Here is a 12,921-nt window from a genome sequence, read left to right on the forward strand (position 1 = left end):
CTGGTCTCACAAGGATTTTGGAGTGACAGTGGGTCATGATCTTAAGATCACGGCCCATCACCTGGTAGTCACAGCTAAAGGGTTTAAAACCCTTTGGGCTGTAAGACGAACATTCGCCAAGTTAAATACTACCATGTTCAACACAGTATACACAACTTTAGTGAGAACTAGGCTTGTGAACTGCGTTCAGGCTGCAAGCCCCTGTTCAAAAGGTGACTAGGATATCCTGAAAAAAAAGGACAGAGGGCAGCTACCCGTGCAATTCCAGAGCTCTAGGGTTTACCATACCAAGAGCGGTTTAAAAAGCTAGACCTCTTTACTCTGTCCTATTGCAGATTAAGAGGTGACCTGATTCTGATGTATAGAATACTTGGAAATGATTTGGACCTCATGAATCCTTTCGTTTTTTTTCTACCAGATTTAGACAACTCAGAGGACATGGTAGGCAAGTGTAAAAGGCAAGAATCAATAAAATATCCGTGGCATACAGGTTTTCTCATCGAACCTGTTATCCGAAGCAGTGGTGTCTTCACTTTCCACTAGCTCATTCGAAGGAAGACTGGACACTCACAAAAGCATAATAGTAAAGGAAAAACGTTGGCCGTATGGCCTCTGTCTTTACTAAAAACAACTGATTTGTGAATTTCATCCCGGAGGGAGTTTGGTCTCAAGGTTACTCGCGCAAGGTAATTTCGCAGAATTTGCATTTTTTTGATATCTAGGCAAACAAAATAAGGGAAGTAAAGGCGAACTTTGTTCGAATTTCGGTGAAAGTGTGTAAGTATAGTCAGCGTGAATATAAGTGACGAGTCATCAAAATGTCGCACTTTTCACCAGTCCGGGATAAATAGTGTGTACACACATTCTGATGCGTTTTCCCCTTTATTTCCCATTTCGCTACCAAAGCATTTACCCCTTTATTTCCCCTTTCTTCGCCTTTATTTCCCCTTTTTGTGTTGCTTCTGGTATTTTCCCCAATGAGAGAACTTTCGAAATTAACGATTTTGCCTCCCCCGAAGCCAACTCAATCTGTCCATTCTTTCCCGAAATTAACCCTGATTTGTATTTTTGATCTAAATTACCCTCAATTCGTCTACTTCCTCCCAAAATCTACTCTAAACTGTCAAATCTTACAAGTGAAATAGTTAAATTTTAGCTGAACTTAGTGCTCTAGTATACTACATGGTTCGGAGGTTCGCCTTTAATTCCGTAGATCAGACAAATCATATGCGTGCTCGACAATAATCAACATAGTGGTTTAAATGGGAACGATTTGTTAACATTTTTCACATATACAGTTGTCAGGAACATTGACGTAGAAAAAATAGTAAAACACCTACATTAAAAATGACAAAAGAATTGTCTTCGATGGTAATTTTAAAAAGTTAGTGGGGGTTTTACGTGCATATACGAAAGCTTAATCCATACGAGGTACTCATATACATTAACGTTTATTTTCGACATCCAGTTAGTTTCAGTGTACTCGGCCAAAGTGAGTTTATTTTGAGCTTAAGGAGTTTTCATTTAACATAAAGGTTTTTACACTAGGGGTTACGTACACAGTAACAGGGTTTTCAGTGACAAACGGAATTTTCATCACTTGAATTTTAAAACAGAACAGCAGTTGACAGTTATCAATGTTTTTGTAAAATGCTTTTCATGCATTTGTTATTCGATGCCCTGAAACTTACAGTTATATTGCAAAGGTCACGGGTATGAGGGCTGATGATGGGATCCAAAAAACGAAAAGAAAATGTTCGGTTACAAAATCGCACTTAATCTTCCTTTTAATGATAACGCCTGTCCACTTTATCTCTCTTTTCTTAAAAAAAACCTTGTGTAGCCACGTCGTTCACCTTCGCAAGATCTTTTTCGCTGACCTTGATAAATAGAAATTGTGATGTTAATGCGCCTTTTTAATAACATAAACTTGAATGTAGTCCTACATCATATAGTGTTATAGAATCTGTACTTTATAATGTCCCGTTTTGTATCAGTACCTATCAATGTGAAGTTCATTGCTATTTCTGGTTTGATCAGGTGTAATGGTAAAGATTTGAGGGACGTTTTCGGATAGTGATCATTGCCCTATAAATAGTACACAGATTGTAAACTAAATCAGTTTACTTACAAATTTATCCCTTGTAGCTTCTTACTGAATTAGCACACCTGAAGGTTACAGTTCATACTCAGTTAACAAAGGGAACTGTAAGCTGGCTAATTCCCCGCTAAATTGTTTTGACTGGTAATTTGTTGCTGGTGTTTTCAACAACAGCACTATTTGCCTCATATTTACGGACAACACAATCTCGGCTGACAGTTTTTTCATGTTTGTATATATCTTTGGTGATCTACAAGACTTCAGAAAGTTCCAAGTAAAACTTACTGGTCACAGATTGCAGTGTTATCGAGTGTTCAGACAGCGGCTGACAACAACAACTCTACTTCCATTGGACTTATTCACGTACAGTTATAGAGATCACAGACTTACTTGGTAATTGAGAAAGTTAAGGTTTCGAACAGCCTAAATTTGAATACTCGACCTGGCTGTATCCTGTTTACATTCCACCGAAATCCAAAAAGTCGTATAAGTAATTTGACTGGTGCTTAAATACAATGGTAGAAAATCAGAAACTGTAATTGATTTACCGTTTGGGTTTTTCTGAGTACATTGGTGCGGTGTTTTCATCCTGCGAGTGACAATATCCGATTTTATTGGTGAAGGGTTTGACCAAGTCTGAAGCACATCTGAAATCATCTACAAGGAAACAATTAATCCTCCTTACTAACCAAAGTAGTGAATAGCTGCACATTTTACAGTGGACTAACTGTCGTTCGGATCCACGTTGTTTCTAATCACCATGTCCGCTGAAGTGGTCGGATACATGCATAGTTTTTGATCTACTAGCCACTTGATAGCTATGGCTAGAACCTCTCTACTAACAAAGGCGTTTTCAACTACAGACTTTTTAAGTGTAGGCTAAAACAAATTTCAAAAAAGCATTTTATGATTACATTTTCAGGCTTAAATGATGTGAACCTAGTATTCCTACAAGTTATTACCTGTTTTTGCGTCATAGTTAACTGAATTTTTGTCATTCATGGCGAGATTACTGCCTTTCGACCTACTAATAACTGATTTCTCAGTGTACCACTGAATAGCTTGTTTGGCTGCAACGTATCAGCAATATATGATCCTTTTGATCTGACGTATATAGGGCTCAAAAAGAAGTGAAGAATATATGTCCAACACATTACGTAGATTGACGTCATCAGCAATGTGCTTAAGTAAATAAATTTTGTAAATTAAATGCCCTGCATCGTAGCACCACTTATATCCTACAAGGAAATTACTTCATAACAGACTCAACCGAACTGCTACATGACTTAGGATGAGGTAAGGAATAAGTAGCTAACTGTAGGAAATTTAGATAAGAAGGCAAGGTAGAACATTTTTTAGTGTAGTCAGACTTAAATACAGGAGAAATAAACAACATTCTGTTGCTTTCCAAATAGATACATACTCTAAATTTTTCAGCACACTGCAACAGTAGTTCACTTATAGTCGTGATGACAGTCTTTGTCATGCTTTTAAGTTTCTTATGTGATAAATCGAGTCATAAGGTTATCAGCTTTTTGATGACACCCATGTATACTAATTATATAACATCTACAGAGAAGGCGTGTAATATGCTAATACCTACTTCGAAGTCTGAAATTCCACGATGGTGAGTGGCTTGACTCTGTTGAAAAAACTTACTGTTATTACTTTCTGTTTTTCAGGTTATCCATTTTCTTCTTTTGGAATGATATCACTACTATTTACGGACTACTCATCTGTCATTTACACTCGTAAATTTTCTACAATAACCACTTCCAATTCATAAGAAAATATTATTGAAGAACGAGTATTTGACTAAATGGTATGTCGTATTTGATGTAGATAAAGTAAAAATAAAAATAAAGTAATACATAAGCACTTGGTAAATTGAGTAATTATGAGAGATATGTATCTTCACATAATTGGCATACAGTTGTCTGTCGTATGTATGCACAGATTTGTGTTTGCTAGCCTAACATGGTACAGTATTGTTGTAGTTTGTAACTATCTAGCCTATTTACAACATAGTATAATATTGGTGTCACTTAATCATCCATTCGTCTACAAGCTTGAGTTTAGTGTACTATTCTGGTCTTTTGGAACATCATATGATGACATGAGCAATTCAAGAGAACTGCAATTGATGAAACGAGGAATTTGTGCAGATTGTTCTTAACATCACGTGTTATTTCAAATTGCTTACCTCACACATGTAATAGATACATATAAACCTTTAGGGGGTTCTTTATTATGTTTAACAATGTTGGACATTTTGTGGTCTCTGGGCTAGATGGTCTGGTTGTGATGCTTCGATTGTTCCTCTTAACAACATCATCAGTACACACTTCAAAGAGAAGGAAGCGGCTAGAGTTCCCCCACAGCTGGCTAACAATTTGTTCTGTTGACCTGGAATTCGGTTGGTTGTTATCCAGTTGTAGGTAATTTCTAATAGCTCACTTTTCTTTGAGGTACGTGCTGATGGTGTTCAGAAGAACAATAAATACTTTACAACCAAACTATCTAGCTCAAAATTCACAACACCACTGTCCTCACCTTGAGCTACAAATATGATGGTTTCACACAACTGTGTATCCAAAAGTTTTTCATTAACTTGAATTAGTTTCTGGGAAAATGCGGTTGTTACCAACTTCACTCCTAATGCTTGTGATCACCAAACAAGTGTTATTGTGATAATATTTATTAATGAACAATATTATGAATTTATATGACCAGTTTATATACTCATTTGATCTGCATTTAAGAATAGATAATCATGTCATTTTAGTTATATTGGTTATTTTGTATTTATTTGTATGAATAATTAGTAGCTTGTATCTGCATCTGCCCTCAAATGCCCTGGTATGGCCGAGAGCGGGGTGGGTTCGCCCTCCCTCTCGAAATACTCTCACACGGCCACGCGTATACAGCCTCTACCAGGGAAGTCCTACTCACTGCCTTCTCGTGGCGGGGGTGTTGTTTACGAAAATGAGAGGACGAAAAGTGAATGTCCGGCGCTTTAACCGGATCCCAAACCAATGGTGCATATGGGCTCCAGTATCCTGCGGTAAAAAATGGCGTATGAACCAATCGTTAGTCACCGGCTACCATGGGACTGCATCTCCTCACGATGCTCCACTGCCTTGTGGGTCAGAGCTTTAGGTCAAAGGCTCAAGGTGTGTCCCGCTAAGAAAACCACCTGCTTCGGTCTGGGCACCTGGGCAGTATCACAGCCCACACACACATAGAATGAAAATGACGATAATTACTGAAAACTCTATTCACGCTTCGATTAACAGTCAAACAATTCACATTATTATTATTATTATTATTATTATTACTATTATTGTTGTTTACCACGTCATTTATTCACTCTCTTTTATTCCCGCTCTGTGTATCCTTATTTTTCGACTTATACAGCAGCTCGCTTATGGTGGAAACTCGGTTCTACCTAAATGTTCTCGAGTCACTGCCTGGTTGGAAATTGAATGCTACCACCAAATACGAATACTTAAGCAGTTTTTCTGAAACCACGTGCACCATTCAAACTGGCTGCCTTCAAGGTTTGCACATTTATGCAGGTTGGACAACAGATAGGGCTGGCTATGTCTTTAGAAAGTCTTAATATCGACGTTTGTTGTCCATCCGAGACCCGTGTTCAAGACTCTGGTGAAGTACTAAAAATTCGCTCTCCATCTGTCGCTTCAACAAGCTTGTTTTACTTGCGTTTATTCGGGGACCCTGTGGCATCTTCGTCTGGTCTTGCTGGCGTTGGTGTCGCACTAAGCGCTAGAGCTGAGGCAGCACTAATTGATTGGATCCCTATTAACAGTCGGTTGGTTATGTGCTGTTAGATTAGGAAGTTCCATCAAAGTGGGAAGAAATCGGCGTGAGAAACGATGTCTTTTCGTCGTCTACGCCTATACCCCGACAGATTGCAACTTAGGTGCAACCAAGGACGAGTTTTACCACCAGTTAACTGTTCTTCTCCAGAAAGTGCGTTCGACAGATATTGTAGTACTAGCCGAAGACTTGAATGCTCAGGTCGGGTGCCTAGGCACAGAAGGGAATCTTTTTGGTGACCGATGGGGACTTGTTGGTCGCAGGACAGATAACGGGGACCGTCTACTGCAACCGTGCACAGACCACAATCTGTTTCTGGCTAGCACTAACTTTCGGCACAGTCATCGCTGATGTGCTACCTGGCGTCCTCCCTCTGAATCTCAAGCCTTGACTCAGATTGATCACATCGCAATCAGCTACCGATGGCGTAGTTGTATACAAGACTGCCGCCCCTTTTGGAGTACCTATCTGGATTCTGATCATGCCCTGGTCTGCGCCAATCTTACCTTACTTCTCAGTGGCCAACAAAGTGACCGCCACCAAAGGATTGACGTCAGCAAGTTGGTTGCAGCTTCTGTTGTAACTAAGTATCAAACTGAGCTAGGTTATAGGCTAGCTACCATTCCACCGAAAAGTATAGATGAGCATTGGTCGCAATTGCATGACACCATGAAAATGGCGAGTAAAGTGAGTTGTGGGTTCGCGAAATGTCCCACTTATAAGCACTGGGTTTCTTCAGGCTCCTTACAAATCATCGAGACCCGTCGGTCTACTCCGGGTGACCGTGAGTTTGACCACAAACGTCATACTTATCAAAGGCCAACAATCGTAGTGTTTCTTGACATCAGGGCTGCCTTCGATTCGTTGGACAGGACTGTTCTCTGGGATTGTGTATTGAAGAATTGTGTGCCTGAGAAGTTTGGTAACATCTTAAAGGCCCTATATACAAACACCTCAGGTAGAGTGAGGGCATACAACCACCTTCCTCCATTGTTCCATTCGAGCAGTGGGGTTACACAGGGCTGCTCAATCTCACCATCCCTCTTCAACTTTGCCATCGACGACATTCTGGAAACAGCTCTGATGAATGTAAGTAATGGTGGTGTGGATCTGTTGCCTGGAGAGAGACTTCTCGACCTTGAGTATGCGGATGATATTGTCTTACTGTGCGATAATGCCCAAGGCATGCAATCCGCACTTAATCAGTTGACAATCAATGTCCGTAGGTGCGGTATGTGGTTTGTACCTTCGATGTGCAAAGTACTCCTACAAGACTGGCAGGATCCTATTCCTGTACTCACCCTGGATGGTGAGCAGATAGAAGTAGTCGAGAAGTTCGTGTATCTGGGTAGCTGCATAAGTGTTGGTGGTGGCGTGAGTGATGAGATCAATCCGCGTATAGTGAAGCCAGAGAGGCTTATGTCAATCCGGGCCATCTTTGGCATCTTCGTGATGTTAGTCTGGCTGTAAAAGGTCGGATCTACAACGCGTCAGTGAGAGCAGTTTTGCTCTATGCTTGTGAAACCTGGCCTCTCCGAGTTGAGGATGTTAGACGGCTCTCTGTGCTTGATCATCGTTGTCTCTGGAGGATTTCTGACATCCAGTGGCAACACCATGTTAGTAATACAGAGATTCGGCATCGTGTGTTTGGGCACAAAGACGATAATGCAATCGGTGTCACCATCTTGAAACACCGACTTCGGTGGCTTGGACATGTTTTACGAATGCCGTCCCAGAGAATTCCACGTCGTACATTATTTGTAAGAAGCGGAGAGGTGTTCAGTGTATGACATGGTGTCGGGGTATGAAAGAAAGCTGCAAGGAGCTGGTTTGTGTTGGTCCTTTACGACTCCCTGGCTGGGGTCCGAGAGATGGTGCAACACAGTGGCTAGAGACGTTGTAATATATAGCTCAGAATAGAAGCCAGTGGCGATCCTGCTGTAACCTTCTTTTACTTTATAAAAAGTGGTTGTATCTTCCTTAACTGGAAGATTTCTTCTGATTGTACCTTTCCGTTCCCCCATTATTATTACACTACCTTACACTAGTCTGGTTGTTATTGTTCTTTTTTTTCTTTTACGCTCCTTACCTTTTTTCTCTTCCCATTCTCATTGTTTTGTGTGGCGCATATATATTTGGTGCCCTCTTGTACCAATATTTATGTGTTCAAATAAAATAAACCCTTTCATTTGCATATGACTACTTGTATGTGTTTGAATGTCTGATTGGATTAATTTCCTGGATTTATTAATTCGGAAAGCATACATAATTTCACTTATTCCATTCTGTTCCAATACATTTCTAAATAATACCTATTCTAATTCAATCCATTACTGCTTTGCCCAAGTGTTTGTCTAGCTGTCAAAAAACAAGTTTGATATTACTTCAGTTGTTATGTTAATAAACCTGTGAATATCGTTGGAGTATGAGCGCGATTATTAGTTCGAATTCGTACAAATAACCAACCAATTATGTAAAGGTTTTCGAATAACTAAACTGAAACGACTAGATTTTATACTTAACAACTTTGTTACTTCTCAACCTTATCAATAGTTTCAGTGTTACTTAAAATTAGAATACCTTAATCGTACTGTTTGTTATCCCATAACTTGATAATATTTTGGTCCCTACAGTCAACTGAAAGCGATTCCTATTCGAATCTTACATATGGATAATATGATCTAACTTTGAATATTTTAATGAGATTAATCATTAAGAGTTATTTTTGATGAAGGGTTGTCTGGTTAATTGTTAACTTCCATCCTTTTGGTTAATCCAACGAAAATTAACTGCATAGATTTCTGGAAAGTGACATTTTTCTCCCTTTTAAGTTTTAATGTCTGATTTTTTTGCCTTATAGTTATTTACAACGAAAATACCAAGTCGAATAATCATATCATTGGGTTGTTTCTTTCTAGTTCACTATATTTTTGGACATTCGTTATCTGACGTCGTTCAAAATGTCTATGTAAATGCTTCTCATCCATCTGTATCACTATTCCCAGCTTCCAACTTATCTTCACCTAAAAATGAGCCGAGTACAAATCAGACCACGCAAGCTAAATGGCAGCATTTATGTCCATATATGAAGTACAAGTGTAGTGAGTTACCAGGTTATTGTCTTATGTGCAATTTCAATACTTCATGTGTTTATGGCGCGGTAGTCAATGTTACTTGCTTCCCCCGTCCAGGAGTTTATTGCAAAGATTCAAGTGGTATAGCTCAAGAAAACCAAACTTCTCAAACTAATTCATCAGACTTTTCTTATCCGATGAATGATCAAACAAATTACCTAATTCAAAAACCGATTGTGTGTCGATTTTGCCACCAGTTAGGTGATACTGAGATTGTTTGTATCGGTCGAACTAATTGTCGTCAACCTAATGTACCTCGGAGTTTTTATGAAACGAAATGTGAACCATTTCCTCATATACTATGCCTAGGACGAAGAGTATTCAGGCGTATGGTGCCTTGTGATTGGTCTTCTGGTAAAAGTTATGTACTAACTGTTATCTTAAGTTTATTTTTCGGTGGTTTGGGAGTTGATCGTTTTTATTTGGGCATGTGGATAGAAGGATTAGGCAAATTGTTTAGCTTCGGTGGTCTTGGTTTATGGAGTATCGTTGATTTTATCTTAATTGTATCCGGATATGTAAAGCCTCCTGGAGATGCTGTATACTGGTGATATAATAGGACGCAATAGTGATGTAAATCACCCATATAATTCAAGGTAATTTATACTTTTTACTACTTCCAATAATTTCAACAACTATCTCGTGCTTTAATTCTTCCTGTCTCCTATATATAACTGTATCCTTCAAGTGTTAGTTTCTAGTACTTGAACATATTTTAATAACTTGTATATTTTTCATGTATTTGTTTCTGTTCCTTCTGAAAATATAATCTCAAATCTTTTTTTATGCAAATGTTCATGGTTATCCTAATAATTTTTCATTTTAGTCAGATGATAATGTTTGTCGATAGTTTTCAATCAAAATATTTTCTTTCAAAAATTTTGTCTTTAGCGGTATTAATTCAATTAACACTGTTCGATTTAGTGATAAACAGATTATCTATCATTATGATTATAATATTATATCTATGTAACATCAATACGACAATTTAATTAACACTAGTCATCAATTGCTTACTTAACCTAAATTGCATTTGTTTATTGTTCCTAAGATTCCTCCTGTATCGTTGCACTCTAGGTGTTGCGTATGAAAAAGTACTCTAACAAATTAAACTTACAAAACCATTATAGTGGATTTGTTGTTCTAATAAGGTATGGCAACTTGGAATGATGCATATATGTGTCTGGTCATATGTTGTAGCTGACTAACTGACTATAATGAATTTCCCTCTACATAGGACAGTGATAAACATTTATGGTGACTTACAGAAATTCTCCAATCACCCATTTTTACTAACAGCCTAAATGAGCGATTGATATTCAGTCGTCAACTCTCAATAAAGTTAAAGATATCAAGACTTGGGGCATAAAAAGCTACAAGTTCTGATAGATCATTTTCAGAGGTTTTAAGCAAGGTAGTTCAGAATTATTATATATTCTGACTGAGATATTGGTTATAATGTCTCCGTAAGATGTAGTTTCACTTAATCAATCTAATTCTTCCGTTTTGTAGAGAGTGACCTAGATCCTCTTGTGATAGTTCTGAAAAAAAAACCCACATTGAAAATGATAAATATTGTAGCTTACAATAAAACGAAGTTAATACTTCATAGGTTGGAACTTCTAGGACTGTCATATTATAAACTATTATTCCTATTTTGACCATAGAGTTACTAAATAATTGTTTAACAGTATTTCTATATTATCCTATTTATAAGCTTTCGCTTAATGTCTAAACTGTTGATATGCATTTGACTATTCCTAACTTATTATTGACTAATTATTTCACCCTTTCCTTTATTACTTCGATCTTGACTGTAGACAAACGATAGTCTCTTTACAACGTAATGACATCTGGTAATCCGTATATTTAGAATATAACAATAAATTTGCCAGCTCACTGTGATCCTACTCCGGACTGAATACTCGGATAGGATAAGGGGTGCAACCTGAACTCATCCGCGTTAAGATTATCTCAGTCACTGTTCAAGAATAATTATTGTTGGTCAAAGCGTACCATTAGTTAAAGCTTAAGTTCCTGGTTTATAGGCAAACGCGTACTCGGATTAGAAGATTATAGACTGGATTCATATTGGTAGGATCGTATCTGGTGTTTTAATTCAAGAACATATAGCAAGGTTCAATACCTAATTGTCGCAGTGTCGCAAATCTTTTACTTTTTGTTTACTTATCGTGCTAGAGACACGTAAAACAAACAAAATATTATACTGTTAAGTCAAGGTTCCAACAGATTGCAGTGTGCTATACACCTTAAGTGATAATGAGTGGTTGTTCAAAGTATCTTTCTCAGGATTGGTTCCCATCAATGCGTAATCTTATTGAGTAAGAGTTGTTACGTAAGTTTTCTGGTCACTGCTTTTCTCGATAGATAAAAAGCTTAACTGTCTGTAAAATTATTATTTTGTGCAACAATTCATTTTGTCGTACTTCATGGTCGTGAAGTATTGTGTATCTCAAATCCAGAAATACGTTTTCAGTCATACGTTTTCTAAATATTTCTCTCCAGTAATGGAGTGACCGAATAAACTATTGATTTCAGGCATGGAGAGCCAGGTATGATATTATAAAATTTAGTCAAATGATATAGTTGGTGAGTTCGTTTACTATCACACTTAGCTAAATTTATCAGCATCTAAACGTACTGTTCAATTATCATATTGTTGATCAAGATATAGATAAATTCCGTAAGCAGAGATTACTTACCCACTCACTGGTGTTAATTATTCAGTATCTGGAAACCTAAGTGTTAATGATATAAGTAGAACCGATTAGTAATAGAATTTATGATCGTATTTAGTTAGTATTCTATGAAAGTAGCTTGTGTCAACGTAAAAGTTAATTCCGTACGATTAACGTGAACTCACCCTTTCAAAGTGTAGTAAATAACACTAAAATATAATTTATATGTAGAAGAAAAATGTAATCCACTTTGAAAAAAGATTGATTTATGCTCTTTTGATAGACGATTGTTCTTTAATGTGTATTTCGACTAAAAATGATTTCAGTGTTGTCATTTTCTCTGATGTAGATCGTTCAATCATGAAGTTTTTTTTATAGTTAACTTAATGCGGCAAACTTTTTAAGTGAATATGGATTAACATCGAAGTAAAACAACGAATCATGTGCATCGAGTGATGTGATGTACATGAAATATTGTTATGAATATTACAAAACAACTGTCAACCTCACACGATATTTACCATTCAATAGGAAAATTCGTCATAAAATAATGAATTCTGTACATACACAAAAATATTGTTTATTATTTTCTGTCAGTTATACTTATGAGTATTACTGTTGCTGGGAGTTCTAAATATTCTTTTTTTATATAGAAGATTGGAATTCTTAATTTTGTAATTTTATACAATGTTTAGAAAAGTTCTCGTCATATTGACAATTTCCTTGTCAGTATTGTTTAGAGAATTTAGTTTCTCTTCCTTTCTCTATAAACAAGTTGGATCACAAGTACAATAAAAGCTTAATGATCTATCGATAGAAATCCCATTGAAAAAAAATTCAAAATCTCATCATTGAAATTGCTGTGCAAGGTTTGTCAATTTGTTAGCCCAACCCACTGAGTTAAAGTGTTGTGACCTACCTGCTATACTCATGATGGCTTTCGAAGTCGGAACAGATGAAGAAACCTCAACTATGAAGTTTTAATCTACTAAATGCTCAAATAGTGTACAATAGTTCATGTAACTGGCTCTTTATCTTATTACAGCAGGGCTACAAAAAGGAATTCCTTTCTGGATTTTCTATATAAATATGCATTCTACTTACAATTTTTAAGTAGCTACTTTTTACTGTGAAAATATTAATTGTA

General features: G+C 37.1%; 1 protein-coding gene across 2 annotated transcripts; it reads left to right on the plus strand.

The window, feature by feature from the left end:
* Positions 1–652: 652 nt before the first annotated feature.
* TM2D3_1 (TM2 domain-containing protein 3) lies at positions 653–10,742 on the plus strand. Of its 2 annotated transcripts, XM_051212315.1 has the most exons (4): positions 653–686; positions 723–777; positions 3,784–3,923; positions 8,802–10,742. In XM_051212315.1, the coding sequence occupies exons 3-4, from the start codon at positions 3,921–3,923 to the stop codon at positions 9,624–9,626; spliced, it is 828 nt and encodes a 275-aa protein (XP_051072485.1). In that variant the 5' UTR covers positions 653–686; positions 723–777; positions 3,784–3,920; the 3' UTR covers positions 9,627–10,742. The 2 variants fall into 2 exon arrangements, with proteins under 2 accessions (XP_051072485.1, XP_051072486.1); XM_051212316.1 differs by lacking the exons at positions 653–686; positions 723–777; positions 3,784–3,923 and having other exon boundaries at positions 7,387–9,429; positions 9,461–10,742.
* The last annotated feature ends 2,179 nt before the right edge of the window (positions 10,743–12,921 follow it).

The sequence above is a fragment of the Schistosoma haematobium genome, chromosome ZW (genome assembly GCF_000699445.3).
Source record: "Schistosoma haematobium chromosome ZW, whole genome shotgun sequence".
NCBI classification, from domain to species: domain Eukaryota; kingdom Metazoa; phylum Platyhelminthes; class Trematoda; order Strigeidida; family Schistosomatidae; genus Schistosoma; species Schistosoma haematobium.